The 20,383-nt window shown below is 43.2% G+C and overlaps 1 protein-coding gene across 7 annotated transcripts in view; it reads right to left on the reverse strand.

Annotated features, from left to right (window-relative positions):
* Positions 1-9,807: 9,807 nt before the first annotated feature.
* Positions 9,808-20,383, reverse strand: part of PHF8 (PHD finger protein 8) — a 105,304-nt gene continuing 94,728 nt past the window's right edge. For all 7 annotated transcript variants that reach the window (XM_074391815.1, XM_010331565.3, XM_010331571.3 and 4 more), the window contains 4 exons: positions 17,700-17,809; positions 13,193-13,529; positions 12,272-12,356; positions 9,808-11,172 (listed from right to left, as the gene is read on the reverse strand). In XM_074391815.1, coding sequence (XP_074247916.1) covers positions 11,097-11,172; positions 12,272-12,356; positions 13,193-13,529; positions 17,700-17,809 — 608 coding nt within the window. In that variant the 3' untranslated portion in view covers positions 9,808-11,096. The remainder of the gene's footprint in view (positions 11,173-12,271; positions 12,357-13,192; positions 13,530-17,699; positions 17,810-20,383) is intronic.

Here is a 20,383-nt window from a genome sequence, read left to right on the forward strand (position 1 = left end):
GAACTAATTTATAGTCCCACCAACAGTGTAAAAGTCTTTATATTTCTCCACATGCTCTCCAGCATCTGTTGTTTCCTGACTTTTTAATGATCACCATTCTAACTGGTGTGAGATGGTATCTCCTTGTGGTTTTGATTTTCATTTCTCTTCTTTTTCTTTTTTGTTTTTACTCCATCTTGCTTCTAATGATTTGCATTTCTCTAATGATCAGTGATGATAAGGTTTTTTTTCATATGTTTGTTGGCCACTGCTGTTATACTCTTTGTGTAGAAATACAGGACAAGCTTACCAAATGTTTTCTTAAATTAAACGCAAATTAATCTTCCGGACATCACCTTTTGTTGAAACTCAAGAATTATGAATGGACCTTACCATATCGATGTTTTCTGACTGAGCTCCTCTCTACCCTGAATGCAAGAGACTAATAGTTAGACAGGAATATCATCGCCCCTATTGAGTCTGAAGAAGTTACAGAAGATGCATCTTCATCCCTCTGCAACCCTTAAGATTAAGGGTTCTCTTATAAAAGGGAGCGGGGAATGTCAGAGGCGTGTGAATCAGAGCAACTCCATCTTAAATAGGGGCTGGGCAAAATGAGGTAGAAACCTACTGGGCTGCATTCACAGACAAATCACAGGATGAGATAGGAGGTCAGCACAAAATACAGGCCATAAAGACCTTACTGATAAAACAGGTTGCAGTAAAGAAGCTGGCCAAAACCCACCAAAACCAAAATGGCAACAAGAGTGACCTCTGGTTGTCCTCACTGCTACACTCCCACCAGCACCCTGACAGTTTACAAATGCCATGGCAATGTCAGGAAGTTACCCTATATGGTCTAAACGGGACGCATGAATAAGCCATCCCTTGTTTAGCACATCATCAAGAGATAACCACAAAAATGGGCAACCAGCAGCCCTTGGGGCTGCTCTGTCTATGAAATAGCCATTCTTTTATTCCTTTACTTTTTCTTTTTGAGACGGAGTTTCACTCTTATTGCCCAGGCTGAAGTGTAATGGCACCATCTCACCTCACTGTAACCTCCCCCACCTGGGTTCAAGCAATTCCCCTGCCTCAGCCTCCTGAGTAGCTGGGATTACAGGCACCTGCCATGGCACCGGACTAATTTTTTATATTTTTAGTAGAGACAGAGTTTCACCATGTTGGCCAGGCTGGTCTCGAACTCCCGACCTCAGGTGATCCACCCACCTCAGCCTCCCAAAGTCCTGGGATTACAGGTGTGAGCCACTGCACCTGGCCTCTTTTACTTTCTTAATAAACTTGCTTTCACTTTGCACTGTGGATTCACCCTGAATTCTTTCTTGTGTGAGATCCAAGCACTCTCTCTTGTGGTCTGGATTGTGACCCATTTCCTGTAACACAGGCATCCCCAAACTATGGCCTGCGGGGCCGCATGCGGCCCCCTGAGGCCATTTATCCAGCCCCCCCCCCCCCCCCCCCCCCGCACTTCAGGAAGGGGCACCTCTTTCATGTTCAGTGAAAGGAGCACAGTATGTGGCGGCCCTCCAACGGTCTGAGGGACAGTGAACTGGCCCCCTGTGTAAAACGTTTGGAGACGCCTGCTGTAACATATTCTTCTGTCCTGTAACAATTCTATCCTCCACATATCCCAGCCTCTTATCTTTTGCCTCTCTTTAACTCAATGCTATTTGCTGAGTAATTTTGTAAGATCTATCTTTCGGTTAAGTGATCTCTTCAATAGTGTCTAATCTCTATTTAATTCATTCATCGAATTTTAAACTTCAATTTTTGTGTTTTTGGTTCCTAGAAGTCTGCTTTGGTTCCTTTTTCAAGTCTGTCTGTTCTTTTTTTCTCAATAGTGTTTGGTTCTTTTGTTTTTATTTCTTCTTTTATTTACTTAATCATTTTAACATACTTTATTATTTCTATTAGCTTCTTCTGTTATATGAAGTTCATGGAAGTTTAATCCTACTGTTTGTGGTGTTTGCTCTCTCTTGCTTATTGTGGATTACTTCATTCATGTTCAACTGGGGGATATATATGAAAATCCTGTTCAGCCTGGCTTGTAGTCATGTTTGTACTAACAGGTTTGGTGTTTGCTTTTGGCAGATGCTCCAGAGAGACCAATTTATCTGTTAATTTCACAAGTTGTACGTTCTGGGACCATATCAATAGTTTAGATTTGAACCAAAAACCTATGTACAGCTCAGTTACATTGCTAAGAAAAAATTTCCCCATCCAAAGCCCAGGCCAAGACAGACAAGCTACCTAGTTGTGTCCCTATGCTAGCAGGAAGGCTATTTTTTCAGTCTCTTTCCCCGAGGCCGTAACTTTGAGAGCCTCCTCATCTCAAGTGGGTCAAAGAGCTCTCTCCTATTCCTTTTGTGTTAAGACTCATTCCCCTGCTACTCATATTTCTTGATCTGGGTGATGATTACATTGATGCATTCACTTTGTGACAATCCTTCAATCTGTACATTTAGAGTCTGTGCCTTTCTTTATATGTAGATTATACTTCAATTAAAAAGTACATAAAATCGAAAATCATTTTAAACCCTCAACAACTTATCAGTTCAACCTAAATTGATCTACAGATTTAATGCAACTGCTTTCAAATCACCAGCAAAGTATGTGTAGGCACAGAGAAGCTTGTATTAAAATTTATATGAAAGGGCACAGGTCCTAGAATAGCCAAACAATTTTGAAAATGAAGAATAACGTGGGAGGAATCACTCTACATGATAAGAAGGATTCCTATATGGGTACAGTAAAAAAAGCAGTGTGGTATTGATAGAGGGGTTGATACATAAGATTAACAGAACAGAATAGAGATTCCAGAAATGGACCCATACAAGTATGGCCACCTGATTTTTGGCAAAGGCAATTCAATGGAGAAAAGATAGTTTTTTCCAACAAATGGTGTTGGTACATTTGGACATTTCACAGGCAAAAAAAAAAAGAAGAAGAAGAAGAAGAAGATGAACTGAAGAACCTTGACCTAAAGCTCTTACAATATACTAAAATTATCTCAAAATGAATCATAGACATAAATGTAAACACAAAATTATTAAACTTTTAGAAGATAACAACATAAATTTTTCATGACCTAGAGTTAGGCAAAGAATTCTTAAACAGGGAAATCCATAAAATAAATAAAATTAATAAATTAGAATTTATCAAAATTTAGAACTTTTTCTCCATGAAAGACATTGATAAGATGATGAAAAGAGAAAGCTACACACTGGGAGAAAATACATGCAGATCACATATCGAACAGAGAATCTGTATCCTAAATAAATAAAAAGCCCTCAAAACTCAATTGTAAAAAATGACCCAATTAAAAACATCAAAAACTTAAACAGGCATTTCACCAGGGAGAGAGAGAGAGAGAGAGAGAGAGAGAGAGAGAGAGAGAGAGGGAGGGAGGGAGGGAGGGAGGGAGGGAGGGAGAGAGAGAGAGAGATGGAAAATAAGCACAAGTAGAAGTATTATGTGGAAGTCGTGTGGCTTATGTGAAATGACCTCACTCCCGACTTCAGAGGGTCTTTTTTTCACAATGATTGCACCATATAATCCAGGCCTACATCAGTCAGTAGAAAGCATTCCTGGGCCACAGGGATTGAGTCAGGGATAGTTCAACTGGAACAGAACTCAGGCCCTTTGAAAAATGATTGTGGAAAGTGATCATATCCCTATTTGTGGCAGGCAGCCATCTTGTGACCATGAAGAAGTATACTGAAGACAAACCTAACACACACAAAATAGGGTGGCACTGATATCATCAGGACCACAGCTCTGATCAAACTGTGCCTAAAACTCACATACCTCTAGATTTATCAGTTACATGAGGCAATGTCCTATGCTTGACTTGCATTTTCTGTTATCTGCAACTGAAACATCTTTTTGTCTACCACACTTAACAGTCAACATCCGGCCGGGTGCGGTGGCTCACGCCTATAAATCCCAGCACTTTGGGAGGCCAAGGTGAGTGGATCACGAGATCAAGAGATCGAGACCATCTGGTCAACATGGTGAAACTCCGTCTCTACTAAAAATACAAAAATTAGCGAGGCATGGTGGCGCATGCCTGTAGTCCCAGCTACTCGGGAGGCTGAGGCAGGAGAATTGCTTGAACCCAGGAGGCGGAGGTTGCGGTGAGCCAAGATCGTGCCATTGCACTCCAGTCTGGGTAACAACAGCGAAACTCTGTCTCAAAAAAAAAAAAAAAAAAAAGTCAACATCCTTCAACACGTTATCTCCAGGAAACTTTTCATGGCTGGCAAATGCTCTTCTCTTTTCTTTTGAGCTCCTCCAGTCCCAAGAGTCTGAGTCACTTACCTTATCATTTTTCTCTCTCAGACGTACACACACACACCACACCCCTGTGGCACTTTTGTGGTGTTTTCTCTAACTTTCCACCCTTCCCTTGGTTATAGCCCTGACCCCAGCATTTGTTACACTGAATTGTGACTTGTCTGTGCCTGTCTCCTCCTCCCCTGAAGACAGTTCCTAAGGGTCTGACAGTCCGTTGACTCAGACAGTCCTAGGTTGCCTCCACTTGGAATGTCTATTTTCACACATTCCAAATCCTACCCTTTCAAACTCAACGCCAACTCTGGAAGGAGGAAAGGCTGTGACTGACCGAGAAAGGACATGTGGGAACTTTCTGGGATTATGGTAATGTTCTGTATCTTGATAGGGATGTGGGTTACACAGGCCTGTACACTTGTCAAAACATGTGAAATTATACTCTTAAGATGTGTGCCTTTATTTCATCTTTTACCTTAAAAAAGATTCAAATAGTGAACTCTAGTAAATGACATGCATGCTGAAATGTTTAAACGAATGTGTACACATGTCCATAATTTTGAAATGCATAAAGAGCTGATACATGGGTAGGCATATGTGATAAAGCCAAGTGTAGTAAAATACTAATTGTAGAATCTGGGTGGTGGATATATGGGTGTTTACAGTACAATTACTTCGACTTTCTGAATGTTTGACAATGTTCATCACAAAATGTTAGGGGAAAAAGGAAGGGCTGTGGGTCAACATCTCTGGTATCTTCACAGTCACAGACTTGGTTTAGACCTCATTACATCTTTTTATTATTTTTTTTTTTGTTTTTGGAGACAGAGTCTCACTCTGTTGCCCAGGCTGGAGTGCAGTGGAGCAATTTCGGCTCACTGCAACCTCCGCCTCCCGGGTTCAAGTGATTCTCCTGCCTCAGCCTCCAGAGTAGCTGGGACTACAGGTGCATGCCACCAGGCCCGGCTAACTTTTTGTATTTTAGTAGAGATGGGGGTTTCACCGTGTTGCCCAGGCTGGTCTCAAACTCCTGAGCTCAGGCAATCTGCCCACCTTGGCCTCCCAAAGTATTGGGATTACAGGTGTGAGCCACCACACCTGGCCAACCTCATTATATCTTAACTGGAATCTTGCAATCAACTTCACACTGGCCTCCACGTTAACCCACTGCAGTCTCTCCTCACCCCAAGGATCACCAGAATCTTCCAAAACATTGGAGCCTCCATAATTCAGTCCCTGCCAACTTCTTCAGCTTCATCCCTGACACCTGACACCTTACTGTGGCCTGTACTCCAGCTCAACCCAGGGCTTGTAACTCCACTCACACACCAGGTTACTTTATGACTTTCTACGTTTGCTCATGCTATTCCTTTTGCTTGGAATGCTTTATTCTAACTCATCCTCTGCCCTGTTTGCCTGGTGAATGCTCTTCAAACTTAATCCAGGCATTACTTCTTACCAGAAGCATTTCCTGCCACTCAAACTGGGTTGGGTCTCCTTCTTTCATGCTCCCATAGCACCTCAAACTTATTTGTAATATAGTATTTATCCTACAATGATGCATGGGGGTTTCCAAGTCTCTATACCAAATTACATGCTCCTTGAAGATGAAGCTCTCCAGTGGCATGCACAGGGTCTAAGAGGCTTTGATAAACGACTGTAGAACTGAACAATTGATGTTGAACTGGCATGGATGATACTCTGGCACCTTCCAACAATTTTGTGTCATAGATTTGGTTGTATCTCCACTACAGTTTAAGGCCCACCACCCCTATTGACTCAGCCATCTCCCTATGTCTCTCAACCACCACCTCTCTCATGAAGCCATCTCAATTTCTTGAGTCGGGATTTCTTGAGTCGGGATAAAGTAAGGTGTTTTGACAGTTTCTTGCCCCACTTTGGAATACTGCCCCCAATTCCTCAAAGGTTTACTTTCTCTGTACTTCTTTGAGATTCTAGGCCTTGTTAAACTACATTTGCTGATCACCTGAGTACAGTCATTGAAATACACATATATATATAAAATGAATATATATAATGAATATAAATGTGTATGTGTATGTGTATGTGTGTGTGTGTGTATATATATATATATATATATATATACACACATACACACACCCATACATATTTTAGTTCAAAGCCAGACAGAACTAAGAATTTTCTTTAAAGGCACTAGCTAAGCCAGGCACAGTGGCTCATGCCTGTAATCCCAGCCCTTTGGGAGGCCGAGGCCAGTGGATCACAAGGTCGGGAGTTCGAGACCAGCCTGGCCAAAATGGTGAAACCCCATCTCTACTAAAAATAAAAAAATTAGCTGCGCTTGGTGGCAGGAACCTGTAATCCTAGTTACTTGGGAGGCTGAGGCAGAATCACTTGAAGCCGGGAGGCGGAGGTTGCAGTGAGCCAAGATTACGCCACTGCACTCTAGCCTATGTGATGGAGCAAGACTCCGTCTCATAAATAAATAATAAATAAATAAATAAAAGCACTAATATAATTCCTCCCAAGAATCCTGTGCAGTAGGGATCATATCTTCATTTCATAGATGACAAAACTGAGGCAAGGAAACATGAAGCAACCAGTTTAAGATCACATAGGAAGCAGAGCTGGAATGGAATCATTAATCTTCTCACCTCCCAGGCACATCCTCTTTCCACCGCAGCCCATTGTCTCCAGGTTGGGCCAGGTTCTGGAAAGCCTTCAGAGCCAGAGGGTGTAACAAGCAGTCGGAAATCAAGTGTTCTAAAGCAGGAGGGGATGATGAAAACAGAACTTTGGGGAGATACTCCTGAAAGGTTGTATATGACAGAATACAGTGTGAGGGAGGCTACTGGACTCCTGACGAGGAAAACATAAAATGGGTACTGTTACTCTCTCATTACAGTTATAGGTGAGTGCTGGCCTTACAACGGGGTCCCATGGAAAAGGAGAGGGCATGAGAAGGCTATTTTGAGAGTTAAAAAGCTGAAGGGGATACAGGAATCCATCTTGTCTCTTGGGTTGAGTGGCTGACCTCGTGGTCTGCCTCCTGGAAATGGCCTGAGATTTCTGCCTTTTATGGGGATGTAGGAGTCCAGGAAAAGGTCAAAGTTGACTGGACAGTTGGGTGAAGGCTTCCTTAGCAAAGTGGCATTCGATGGGACAATAGATGAGATGGCACCCTCCCCATCCCTCCTTCAGAAGCTTCCTCACTAGCTTCCCTGGCTTCAGTCTCTTCCCTCTTCACTTACCTCCAAATTGATCCTTTTTAAAAGTTCGATCATGTAATTTTCTGTTTAAAACCCTTTAAAGGTTATTTGCCATTCTTGGGATACAGTAAGGTCTTTTGACAAACATCAAACTTACATATCCTCCATAATCTAGAATTTTAAAGTAAGTATTATGCCTAAAAACTAACAATTAATGATCATATGCCTTCTGAAACTACGTATTCCCTCTTGGGGATTGTGCTGACATCCCCCCAGGTGAGTCCCAGCAGCAGTTTATGGTATCGTTGGCCTTTATCTATACACACACACCCCAACCTGTTTTTATTCATGCTATTGGCTTCATCTCGGATTACTCTCCCTTTGTTCTTAGCCAGACCAACTAATTGCCTTTCATCCTTCAGCTTGGGCATCACCCAGTTGGAAGGCTTCCCCAATATTCTTGCTTCTCTAGGATGGATTCCCGGCTCATCTCTCTCAGTGCGCTGTACCAATATGATGCTCCTCTCCTCCATTCAACTGACTGGAGGGCAAGTGCCTTTTCAGTTAAGTTGGTGTGTACGGAGTCTTGATGAAGGAGCATGTGTAGTTGAGGCAAGGGAAACAACATGATAGCAAGAATGGGGAGCCGTACTCAGGACAAGTTAGGGCTAGATGATTCAGTCTGGGAATTAACAGCACCCAGAAAGTTTAGGACAACCAAGCTTCTAGAGGGCTTCATAGCTAAGATAATTCTATCTTGCAAATGTAGAAACTGAGACCCAGACAAGCAGTTTCTCCCAAATTACTTGGTTAGTCATTGAGAAGGAGGGCTCTTAGCCACAGGCCCTGTGCACTTTTCCACTCCATAGTGGAAAGGAAGACTGAAGTTGGGTACCTTGTTTCCCTTCCAATTTTGAGACAGGAGCCTCTGAACTGCTGGTACCTCCTGCCTAGACTGAGAGTAAGGTGACCAAGATTCTAGCTTATCCTCTAATCTGAGGCTGGTAAAAACAAAGCACAAAGCAGTGCTTTGTCCCTTGACTGAGGAAGATGGGGTAGGAATTGGTGACAAAAATAACCCAGCCCATCATTCCTGCAAAGGCTCTAAAATATTTCTTTCCTATTTCCTTTCTACCAGGAAATAAAGTTCTCCATGCTGCAGACATGAACACTATCAAAACCCCATCTACTACTGTGAGACTGTGAGAACTAAAGGAGGTCATTTAAACAGTAGGTGCCAAAACCAGACAGCCTCACTCCAGACCCACAGAAGCAGAATCTCCAGAGGAAGTAATCTTGATTGGGTTCAAAATACTTTTAATAGGTAACCCACAGTGAGCAGCCTGCCTTGGCTCACACACAGAATCAGGGTGGTGGTGAATTTGAAACCAAGGCTCCCAAGATCACCCTGGGAGCTCTCCTTAGGAAGTAACTCTCAATTCTGCACCTTGCAAACAACAGGGGCTTAATAAAGATCTGTTGGGTGCTTAAGCCTCAAAAGGTTTTCTAATATGGTGAAGGGAAAGAACATGAGTTTTGGAGTCAGGCAGATCCTGCTGCAGAAGACCTGGCAAACTTCAGTCTCCTTAACTGTAGAACAGGGCAAATCACTTCATGGGGTTTTCAGTGAGAATTAAATGAGATATCCTAAGTAAAATCTCTAGCCCATGCCTGGCAGCCAAAAGGCACTTAATAAATGCTAGTGGTTATCAGTGAGAAGTGGTGGAACAGAGAATATACATTCTGGAAGCAAGTTGGTCCCAGAATTTTCAGGTATGATACAGGAAGGTTACTTTGTTTCTTCATTGGTAGGATGTGGGTGTTGGTGAGGATGAAATGAATCAATAAAGCATTAAGAGCAGTGCCTGGCACAAGAAAACAAGTGCGGTAATTGTGAAAACAAGCTCTGATAATTATATTCTAACCCTTGTACTGGCCCTAAGCACAGTAATCAAGTTCAGATTGTACAAGTGGATGGAAGAGATGTCAGAGAGAAAGGGGGGAGAAAATCCCACACGCACGGAAAGAGGACACACTTGCAAAAGCAGTCTGTGGAAAGCCCTCCCATTGAACTTGTCAGACTCCTTTCAATTATCACACCCTTTCTTTTCTGCTTACTCTGCTTCTGATGATCTACTTCAGGTCTGTGAAGTATGTCCCTCCCGAGGGTGGGAATACCCTTCCCACTTCAAGCACGAGACTGAGCACCAGGGAAATGGCCACTGACAACTTGCTGAGGAACAAAGGAATACAAGAAGGCGGCACTCCCGGACCCAGTACCACACCACCACCCCCACCTCGAAAAAAAGAATGCCAAGCAAAGCAATTGCCAAGATAAATCACTTTTATCTCTATAGGAAAGGGAGGATCTAAAAAAAATATAAATTACATTAGTAACACAACATAAGAAAAAGACAGGGGCAAAACAACAAATAAGTCTGAATGATGTTACTCTAACCTATTTATAAAAAGGCCCTGCATCAGAAATTCACAATCCTACCCACTTCTAAAAATATATTTAGACATGTACAGAAGCGGTGGGCTTGTTTTTAAATTGTTTGCTTTTTTTGTAAAAATATATTAAAGGTGAATAGAAATCCTCTCTCCCTTCCCTCTATCCAGCCCCCAGCGGGGGATTGGAGATCAGGGGTGACTATCTCGAGGTGTTCTAAACTTGGATTACTAACACTCCCAACCCCTCCCCAACTCACTTCACTTAGAACCTGAAACATTAAAAAAACAAAACAAAAAAAAAAGACATCAGCCTCTTTGGAAAAGCATAACTCTGGGTAAACTTGCTTTTCATTGGAAACACAAAATAACAAACAGGAGGCTCCAAGAACCCAAATAAGCTAAATGAAACCACTGGGTTTCAGCTCCACAGAAAACTTCTAACAAAGAAACAGAGGGAAAAGGTTGGAATCAGGGGGATTTGCTAGCAATTAGCTGCCTTTGAAAGATCAAGAGGGGTTGTTAATGGACAAAAGGGCTGGGGACCTGATCTTGGTTACAGCAGTCACCGCACAGTCAGGCAGTTGCCTACAGAGGGACAGAGGCTTCTCCTGCCCTCCCCTCACTACCCTCTTCTGCCTTGAAATCCCCAAAATAAGCAAAGCTGGGTAGAAACAGAGGGGAGGGGAGTAGGGACTTACGTGCTAGGGGGGAGGTAGCCAGGCTTTTTGCCTTTGGTGTGACTAGATGGAGAACTGCTTGGCCCCTGAGGTCCCCAAGGTAGAGAAAGCAAATGGGCTAAAGGAACCCCTGATTCCGAGGAAGGAAAGTAGAGGCAGGGCTATGGAGAAAAGAAAAGACAAACTGGAAATACAAAGACGACAAAGGAAGCCTCACAAATTCCCTGTGGCCTGCATGGTAGCTGTTAAATTCCCCAGAAGCACTGGGCAAGCTGGGGTGAGGTTGGAGTGGGTGGTACAGGTGGAGAGGGCAGGGGTACACTCCACTTGGGCAGTGCCAAATGGAGGTGGGGGGATGTTCTCCATCGGGTCCAGATTGCCAGTGAGGCAAGGCAGGTGGGAGGTGGGGGCGCTGTCTGGACAATGGAGACAATCCACGATGGAAAGACAGGGGAGGGGAGGATCGGATGGATGGTCTGCTTCTTCACAGATGGGTGTCTCTTCTCCTCCACTCGGGCTTGTGGGCCCGTCCGCACTCTGCTTGAAAGGTGACCTTTCGTCTGGAAGTGCAAAGGTCCAGGAGTGAAGATGTGAGTCCTGAGGTCTTCTTCAGACCAAGACCTCAGGTGGAGAAAGAAGCATGAAAGTTCCCGATGGAGGACCCAGGTGTGGGCCGTCCCGCGACACCCTCCATAATGTCCAGGCTGTGCTCTGTGGTGTAGCTGGAACAAGCAGGCTGTTGGGCCAGGGTTATCTGCTTCAGTAGCAGGTGCTTTCAGGTTTCTGGGAGATGGTTTTCTACCTGCCACGGCCCAGCCACAGCCACAGCCACGTGGATAATGTTCTACATGATTTCAAAATCCAGGCAAATCCCTGGAGCTCACCCTAAAACAAGTGGCCTCATGTAGGCAGCTAAAAGTAGCTTCCTCCAATAGGCTACAAAGCCATGGTCGAAGGCTTGGTCATCTAACCTCTCCCTACCTTGACAAGAGGGAGGAATCACCTTTCTTCCCAAGGGTAAGTGAAGTCAGCATTTCTAGGCCACTTCTGGAAATGGCCCACAATGCGGCAGGAAGAAGGCTCTAGCCCTTCCTCTTTATTTCCATGAAGTATTTGGCAAGAGGAAGCGGAGACCACAGCCTTCTTCCACGAGCAAATGTGGAGGTGGGGTATATCCACTGGACTGGGGAAACAGGGCAAGTAGAATGGGTGGAAGTGGGCAGGCTTCTGGATATAGGGCTAGAGTTACAGAAAGTGTCAAGCACTGGGCCTCCCACTTCATGGCTCAGGCTTCTTCACGCCTCTCCTCATCCTGCCTTCCAGCTCTAGGGGGCATCAACAGTAAAGGACAGAGAAGGCAGGTGAAAGGGGAGTGGTTTGGACAAGTAGAAAACAGGATTCTAGTCAGCTGGAAACCTCTCCCATTTACCTGCTACTCAGAGGTATGGAGAAGGCAGGGAGGATGCTCTAGTGAAAGTGGGGAAGGGAGCTAGGAGGAGTCGGTGGAGGGGTCCATGCCTTTGGTAAGTCCCAAAAAAGCAGGACAATACACCTCAGCACCTTGTCCGGGGCAGACAGGATCCAGGAGTGCCCCGATAATTGACAATGGAGAAGGCAATGGGGGTGAAGGGGTAAGGGGTAAGACACATGAGGGCTCACAGAAGTAGTTTGCCATTTCTGTGGATTTTCAGGATACGTCCGAGTCTCTGCTTTGCTGTGGCCAGGCCCTTTTTGGGACGCTTTCCTGTGGGGGAAGAGAAAAGCAAGCAATGGCTATGGCAAGGGCTTTAACACCAGATCTGGCACCAACTGGTACCCTCCTTAACTACTTCCATCCAACACCATATGCTTTGACTCTTCTTCCTATGACCTCCTGTAGCAGCAACAGACCCCCTGATTACAGTTTGTCTTGTTCTCCATTGATTCCTCTGGTCCCAATCATTTTCCTTCCAATATTCTGCAAGGAGGTAAATGTGCTTCCACACCCTCTTATCCTACCCACAAGGACTGGTTAGTGATTAGAGCTTAGTGTTCCTGAAGTTACCATCCCTAGGGCCTTGCTTCATTAGAAACTCTCATTTTCACCAGCCTTCAACAACACACCAACCTCTGTGCCCTTGAGCAGTATACTATAGGGACTGGGCTTTGAGGACCAAAGTGAGGGAAAGGAAGGCTTGAGTCCCCTAACTCTCTCTTGTCTCTGTCTCCCCACATTAAATCCCCTCCCATATCCTATTTGACTGCCTCCATATTTGATCAGTCCATCTCCTCCCTCTCCATTCCCTCTGGCAGAGCTCCAGTTGCTCTTCCTGCCTGCCTGAACTTGTGCCTCCTCCCTAGAGCTCCCATCTCTAGCCCACCCTCTACCTCCTTCTAGCCACCAGAAGCATGTTTCTAAACTAAAACCTAATCTTATCACTACTTCAAATCAGTACCTCTCAATGGCCCATAAAATCAAATCCAAGCACCTGAGGTAGGCCTTCAGTGTCCCTCCCTTGTATTGTCATCTAGTAGAGCATTTAGGATTTGGGGCAGGTGGCTCTAAGATCCTTTGGTTCTACAACCATATGGCTGTTGTACCTTGTCCTGCCTGATTGCTCTGGGAGCCAACTGAAGGGCGCCGCTGGGTCAAGAAGACACCAGGGGCCATAGGTGTGGTGCTGCGGTTTGCCTGGGCCATGCCAAAGGCATTGGGACGAGCGGTGTACTCGTGGTCAGCAAGACTTCCTGACAGGGCCTCTTGTTTAGGCTCAGGAGGAGGCAGGGGTGAGGAGGAGGTGACAAGCTGTGGTGTGGCAGCCACAGTGAGGGCTGGTACTGTCAGACTAAGATTGGAGTCTTGAGGGCGAGGCTGCTCCACCTCCTTCAGCAAAGGCTTTTTCTTGATATATTTCTTCTTTTGGGCCTTCTGTAGCTCCTGAAACACAGCCAAATAGGAGGAGAGATTCAGGAGAGAAGAAAAGAAGAAAAGTTCCCAGAAAAGGAACTAACTAGACAATGGCCAATATGGTTGTGCAACCTCCCACCCTCTCCCTACCTGCACCAAGTCTAGTCTGGATGTAAACACAACACAACAGGCCTTCCAATACTTGAGATAATCTCTTTGTTACCATCCATCCTTAAGTCGCCACTGTCACTTATTAGTACAGTAGCAAGGGAGTTGTAAATGAATTTGAGACTAAGATTTTGGTTCTAGTGTTGCCACTTATGAGGCTGACCTTGAACATGTCTAATAATAACGACTAAATTTACACCAGTGGCTGAGGCACTCTATGTACTTTATCTCATTTAATCCTCGTAACAGCCCTAAGAAGGAAAAAAAAAAAAATCCTAATTTTACATATGGGAAAATGGAGGTACGGGCATATTAAGTAACTTGAGCCCAAAGCCTTACAGCAGAAAAGTAGTTTGATTCAGTATTTAACCAGATCTGGAGACAACTTCTCAAAATGGAAAAATTTGAGCATAGAAACATTATTAGCTTTGAAATGAGATAAAGCTGAGTTCAAATCCAGGCTTATGCTCCCTAAATTGGATGACTATGGTCAAAGTGACTAACCCAGGCATCTCCAAAGTACGGCCCCCTGAGGCCATTTATCCCTCCCCCCCTCCCCCTGCACTTCAGGAAGGGGCACCTCTTTCATTGGTGGTCAGTGAGAGGAGCACAGTATGTGGCGGCCCTCCAACGGTCTGAGGGACAGTGAACTGGTCCCCTGTGTAAAAAGTTTGGGGATGCCTGGATTAACCTTTCTGAATCTTAGCTGCCTCATCTATGAAACAGGTAAAATAGTATCTGCTTTAGGGTTTTTGAAAAGATTAAGTGATGAAATAAAAATATACAGATATTCAATAAGTGGTTAATTATTATTCTATCTTCATCTCATATACTGGCTTCTCTTCCTCTTGCCGGTCTTTTTCTTTTAACAGAGGGCTTGGCAATCCTCCAGGTCACTGGGTCTAAAAACCTCACTTTGGGATGGGAATGACAAATAAGGAGTTGTGTCACTTCTCTCAATACCTTGTATTTCAACCATCCACTGCCCTATAGATCTACTATCCACTGCATAGTGGGTACCTGTATAGTGGGCATCTGGAGCCCTGAGAACCTGGAAAGGTGGTGCTGAGAACATGTAAATAACTTCACCTTCTAAAAAGCTACAGAGCCACACAAACCAACTCAGTAATTACATTTCTTTGCCTTCTTTTGGCAACACAAGCCTACTCCTACCTTCAGAAGATGTGACAAGCTGTGGTTACCACAGGTATTTCTGTGGGGCAAGAATAACAATATTAGTAATACATGCCAACCACTCTTCTGTTATTACTCACTTAACACTAGTAAGAACTGAAGAAGTAAGAATTATAATCCCATTTGAAGGATGAAGAAACTGTGGCACAGAGAGGCTAAGTTAACTTCTCCAAGGTTACAGGACTAGTAAGTGGCCAAATTGGGATTGACATCCAACCCATTTGGCTTTATAATCTCTTCCCTCAGCCATACCGCTATTCTATCCATACCACAAGATGCATTTCTGCCCCTTTTTCTCTCGCTTAAATCCAGAAATTACCTCTTCATATCTAGATCACTAGCCTAAATGTTGCTAGCTTTGCTGCCAATCTCTTTCACATGTAATTTATCCAGATACCCCCACAGACAACTGCACCATCTTACGACACAATCACTTTCACCTTGCCAATCCTCTTGCTCAAAAAGCTGTTAGCAGATCCCTGCCCAAGTTCAAACTCCCTGGCCTGACATTCATAATCTTCCACAGTCTGGCTGTTTACACTTAGCCAACCGATAATGATAATGATGAAAAGCTAACAGGCCTATGGTACTTACTCTGTGCCAATTGCCGTTCTAAAAGAGTCTGTATAAACATTACCTCATTTAATCATAAAATGAAGTCTATGAGGAAATGAGACAAAGAGAAATTAACTTGCCCAAGTGGTAAAACTATTAGATAACTCAAATCCAAGCAGGCTGACTCCAGAATCCATTCTTATAACTATTACTTATTTTAACTAATTCCCTAACATGAAGTCTCCAATCTAGAAAGATTTGTTTAGATTTGTTTGTTTCATTCATTCACTCACCCCAATACTGACTAAATACATGATCTGACCCTAGTGGAGATACCAAGTTAAATATATTCCCACTCTTGAAGTATTCTTAATTTAATAAGAAACACCAAAAGGGTATATTTATGATCGTAAGTACCACAAGAAAATGCTATAGAAGCATATAGAAAAAGGCCTCTGAAATGAAGTAGTGGTAAGTAGTGCAAAGGACTGTTAGGTAAGGCATCTGAGAGGGTATGATTCTCAATGGGTAAAAGAAATGTCTTGTGCAAAGGCACAAAAGCATGAGACAATTTGATACACTCACTGAGGAGACGATGAGTATTGCAGGACAGTACGGTTGTACAAAGGGTGTGCATTAGGGGCTGGCAGGAGGTCAAGGAGGTGACCAGAGACCAAATCAAGAGGGCTCTGTGGGCTATACCAAGGAATTCTTTCTCCTAGAATGCCTCCCTGGCCCCTACCAGAAGCCCAGCTTGCAAAACCCCTCCCCAATTTCAAAACCTTTTTTTTTTTTTTTTGTGAGATGAAGTTTAGCTCTGTTGCTAAACTGGAGTGCAGTGGCACAATCTGGGCTCACTGCAACCTCTGCTGCCTGGGTTCAAGGGATTCCCCTGCCTCAGCCTCCTGAATAGCTGAGCACAGGCACGCGCCACCACACTTGGCTAATTTTTTTTTTTTGTATTTTAGTAGTGACAGGGTTTCACCATGTTGGCCACAATGGTCTCTATCTCCTGACCTTGTGATCTGCCCGCCTCGGCCTCCCAAAGTGCTGGGATTACAGGCGTGAGTCACTGCGCCCAGCCTCAAAACCTCTTCTTTGAGGTAATCTCTCATCATCCCAAACAGAATTAAGCTACTTAAAAGGCACTAAAAATAATTCTCTCACCTTTACTTAATTTATGTTTATATAAAACAGTAGAATCCCCTTTTTCAAATTATAGCTTACATTGTGTTGGGATATACATGAGAGAGAGAAGTTCTGGTCAAAGAAGATTGCCAGGCCTGCTTGGACTCTGTTGGTTCAATACAATAGCCTGAGACATTTCTAAGCAACTCTACTGCTCCACAGGACATCATATGAAAACATCATTCTATTAAATATTATTTAAATACGATATAATGACTGAACTACATAAACATTTATTTAAATAGAAAGGAACATGAAGTTTGAAGTTAGAAGATATGAGTTTGAATCTTGTCTCCTCTATTTACTGGCTGTATTATCCTGGACTAGTCACTGAACGAGAGCCTCATTTTCTTCACCTGTAAAATGATGAAAATATCACCTGTTGAACAGGGCTATTGGGCAGATTACATTACACATTGTACACTAGTGCATCTAACATAAAGCAGATGCTTAGTAGTGCTCTAAGCTATAGCATACAGCATTAGGAGATAATGGGATATTGATAACAAGAGAATCAGGAAATTCACCTCCAAAGGCTCCTAAGCACATTAAACAGATTAAATAACTTTTAACCGTAATGCTAGGAGGTGAACTTGATTCTAGTGAAGATCACTCTTTAAGACAAAAAAAAAATTGGTGGTTAAAGATTAAGATATTATTTCATAAAGAGGACAAGAAAAAATTCTCATCAACCAAATTCCAATATTGGTGGGTGGCTGACAACTTGAGTGTACTTAGCTGAGTCACCCCTCAGGGCTTCATTTGAGAGCAAAGGATGGATCTGGTCCTTCTGAGAAATTTTTATATACCAAGAAAGGTAAGTGATATCTGCAAGGATTTTCTCTGGCCTAATATTTTCTTTCAGCCTAAATCATGTCAACTGTGTAACCTGTGGAAGTGGCTTGTCATTGAGTTGGGATAAGAGGGATTTAAGAGGGGATTGGGGCTGGGATACTGCCAAGGATAAAGATCGATGGTTACTCAATGCCCACTGAGACAAAGGTGGGATCCTATCAGTCTGCAGGTCTAAATGTTGAGGCTCTAAGTCAAACTGTTTTCAGTTGCAGGGTCATTACCTCGGGTATTAGCACCTACCTGCTGGGCCAGCTTTGCAGCTGCTGCAGCCAAACCTGTCTCAATAGAGGCTACCCGGGTCCCCTCACGCACAGGACGGTCCTGCTTCGGCAGAGTTGGGGTCACACGGGCTGCAGGGGAAACAGAATGAGAAAGTGTCATGAAGACATTTATCTGAATGCTGGCCATATTCCCTACCTCCAAGGTCTCCAAAGGTGGTCTCATTGGTCCTCCTGCTTCTAACATTTTATGAAGCCAGATTTTGCCATCACATAAGAAGCTAATTCACAAATGCTCAAAGCAGACATTGATTAAAGGATAAAAGTGAACCTCAAAGAGGAAAAAAAGAAAAAAGAAAAAGAAGTAAATTTCCCTTGGCTGGGCATGATGGTTCATGCCTGTAATCCCAATGCTCTGGGAGGCTGGGATGGGGTCCTGTCACTACAAAAAATTAAAAAGTTAGCCAAGTGTGGTGGCATGCACCTGTGGTCCTACCTACTTGGGAGGCTGAAGTCGGAAGACTGCTTAAGCCCAAGAGTTTGAGGTTACAGTGAGCTACAATTGCGCCACTGTACTCTAGCCTGGGCAACAGAGCGAGACCCTGTCTCTAAAAATAAAGCAATAATCCAGGCCAGGTGCAGTGGCTCACACCTGTAATCCCAGCACTTCGGGAGGTCAAAGCAGGTGGATCACTTGAGGCCAGGAGTTCGAGACCAGCCTGGCCAACATGGTGAATCTCATCTCTACTAAAAATATAAAAATTAACCGAGCATGGTGGTACACACCTGTAGTCCCAGCTACTCAGGAGGCTGAGGCATGCGAATTGCTTGAGCCTGGGAGGCAGAGGTTTCAGTGAGCCAAGATTGTGTCACTGCACTCCAGCCTGGGCAACAGAACAAAATTCTGTCTCAAAAAAATAAATAAAATAAAATAAATCAAAAATAAAAACAAAAAACGTGGGGAGGCTGAGATGGACAGATCATGAGGTCAAGAGATAGAGGCTATCCTGGCCAACATGGTGAAACCCCATCTCCACTAAAAAAATACAAAAATTAACTGGGTGTGGTGGCGTGTGCCTGTAGTCCCAACTACTTGGGAGGCTGAGGCAGGAGAATCGGTTTAACACAGGAGGCAGAGACTGCAGTGAGCCAAGATTGCACCACTGCACTCCAGTCTCAAAAAAAAAAAAAAATAAAGTTTATCTCCCTGAATTGGCATTTAAGGTTGTCCCATATTCTGCTTCTGGCCCACTTACCTCTCCAACCTTATTTACACATCCATATTCTCAGCTTCTCCAGACAGATGGCTTCCTTATTACATCTCCAGAGTTTCTACAGCTCATCCTCTCTCCCTGTGCTTTCATCTTCACCATCCACACTATCTAGAGTACTATTTTCCTTTTTGTCTGCCTATTCAAAACCTACCCATTCTTTAAGGTAAGCTGAAATCAATCTCCTACACAAAACCTCTTTGGTTCCATTGATCTCTTTTTCCTCTGAACTTATGATCTATACAAATTACTTGACACACAGCACATACCACCTTGTCTCATTCTCTAATGCTGATGTGTGTTATTCTGTCTACCAATCAAGCTATGAGTTCCTGAGGAAGACCACCTTCTTGCATGACTAATGCCTTACACCAACTTGAAATAAAAAATACTCAATCCACCGTTGCAAAAGGAAGTATATTTCAGGATAACCAAACAGCCCCGAATGATGAGAGACAGCTCTTCTTCACAGAAGAATGCCAGCTACTAAATGTAGAATGAATGACAGAATTAGAAAATCACAACTGTGAAAGTCCTAATGAAACAACTAACTCTAGGGAACTGGATATTCACACAGCACCAAAATATTACCTCAGATTATCTGCTTATCTCAAGAAGAAAACACTTACAATGATGAGATCAAGAGATTACCACTTTAAGTATGAACTTTACTGTCACTAATAGTGAGAAGCACAACACAACTTCATCCGCCTCTTGATGAGAAGCAATAGGAAATTCATACCACCTGATAAGTAGTTTTGTTGAAGAGCTAAAATCAAGCAAGCCATTCCTATTACTTCCAGTATTTAGGAAGCACAGGGATAGAAAAACAAGTTAAATGACACCAGAAGAAAACAGGCAGACATTCTACAAGCTAAACTGGCTTTGTCTTTTTAAAAAGACAATGTCACAAGTAAGCAAACAGACAAATCTAAAAGATAGGACATGCTATAGGGCAATTACACCAGTGTCTACCACAAATCAATAGCACAAAACCATAAAGGGGAGACTGCTCTAGATTGAGAGGGTTAAAAGGCATGACATTCAAATGCCATGTGGACTCTGTTCAGATCCTGATTTAAACCATCTATTATAAAAACACCTTTTCACGGTTTGACAATTTAGGAAATTTGATTACAGACCTGGAATTAGATAACATCAAAGAATTACCAAATTATTGTTAATTTTGTTATGTATAGTAACAGGTTGTAAACTTTTGTGAGAAAATGTCCATTTTTTAGAAATACAGACTGAAATACACGGGTGAAATGGCATAGTATCTGAGGTTTGCTTTCAAGCAAAGAAAAAAATTTTTTAGAACAGTTAAGTGATAAATGAAGCCAATATGGCAATATATTAATAACTGTTCATTCTCACAGGTGGATATATAGGAGTTCAATGAACTATTTTATTTATTTATTTATTTACTTACTTA

This window comes from Saimiri boliviensis, chromosome X (assembly GCF_048565385.1).
Source record: "Saimiri boliviensis isolate mSaiBol1 chromosome X, mSaiBol1.pri, whole genome shotgun sequence".
NCBI classification, from domain to species: Eukaryota; Metazoa; Chordata; class Mammalia; order Primates; family Cebidae; genus Saimiri; species Saimiri boliviensis.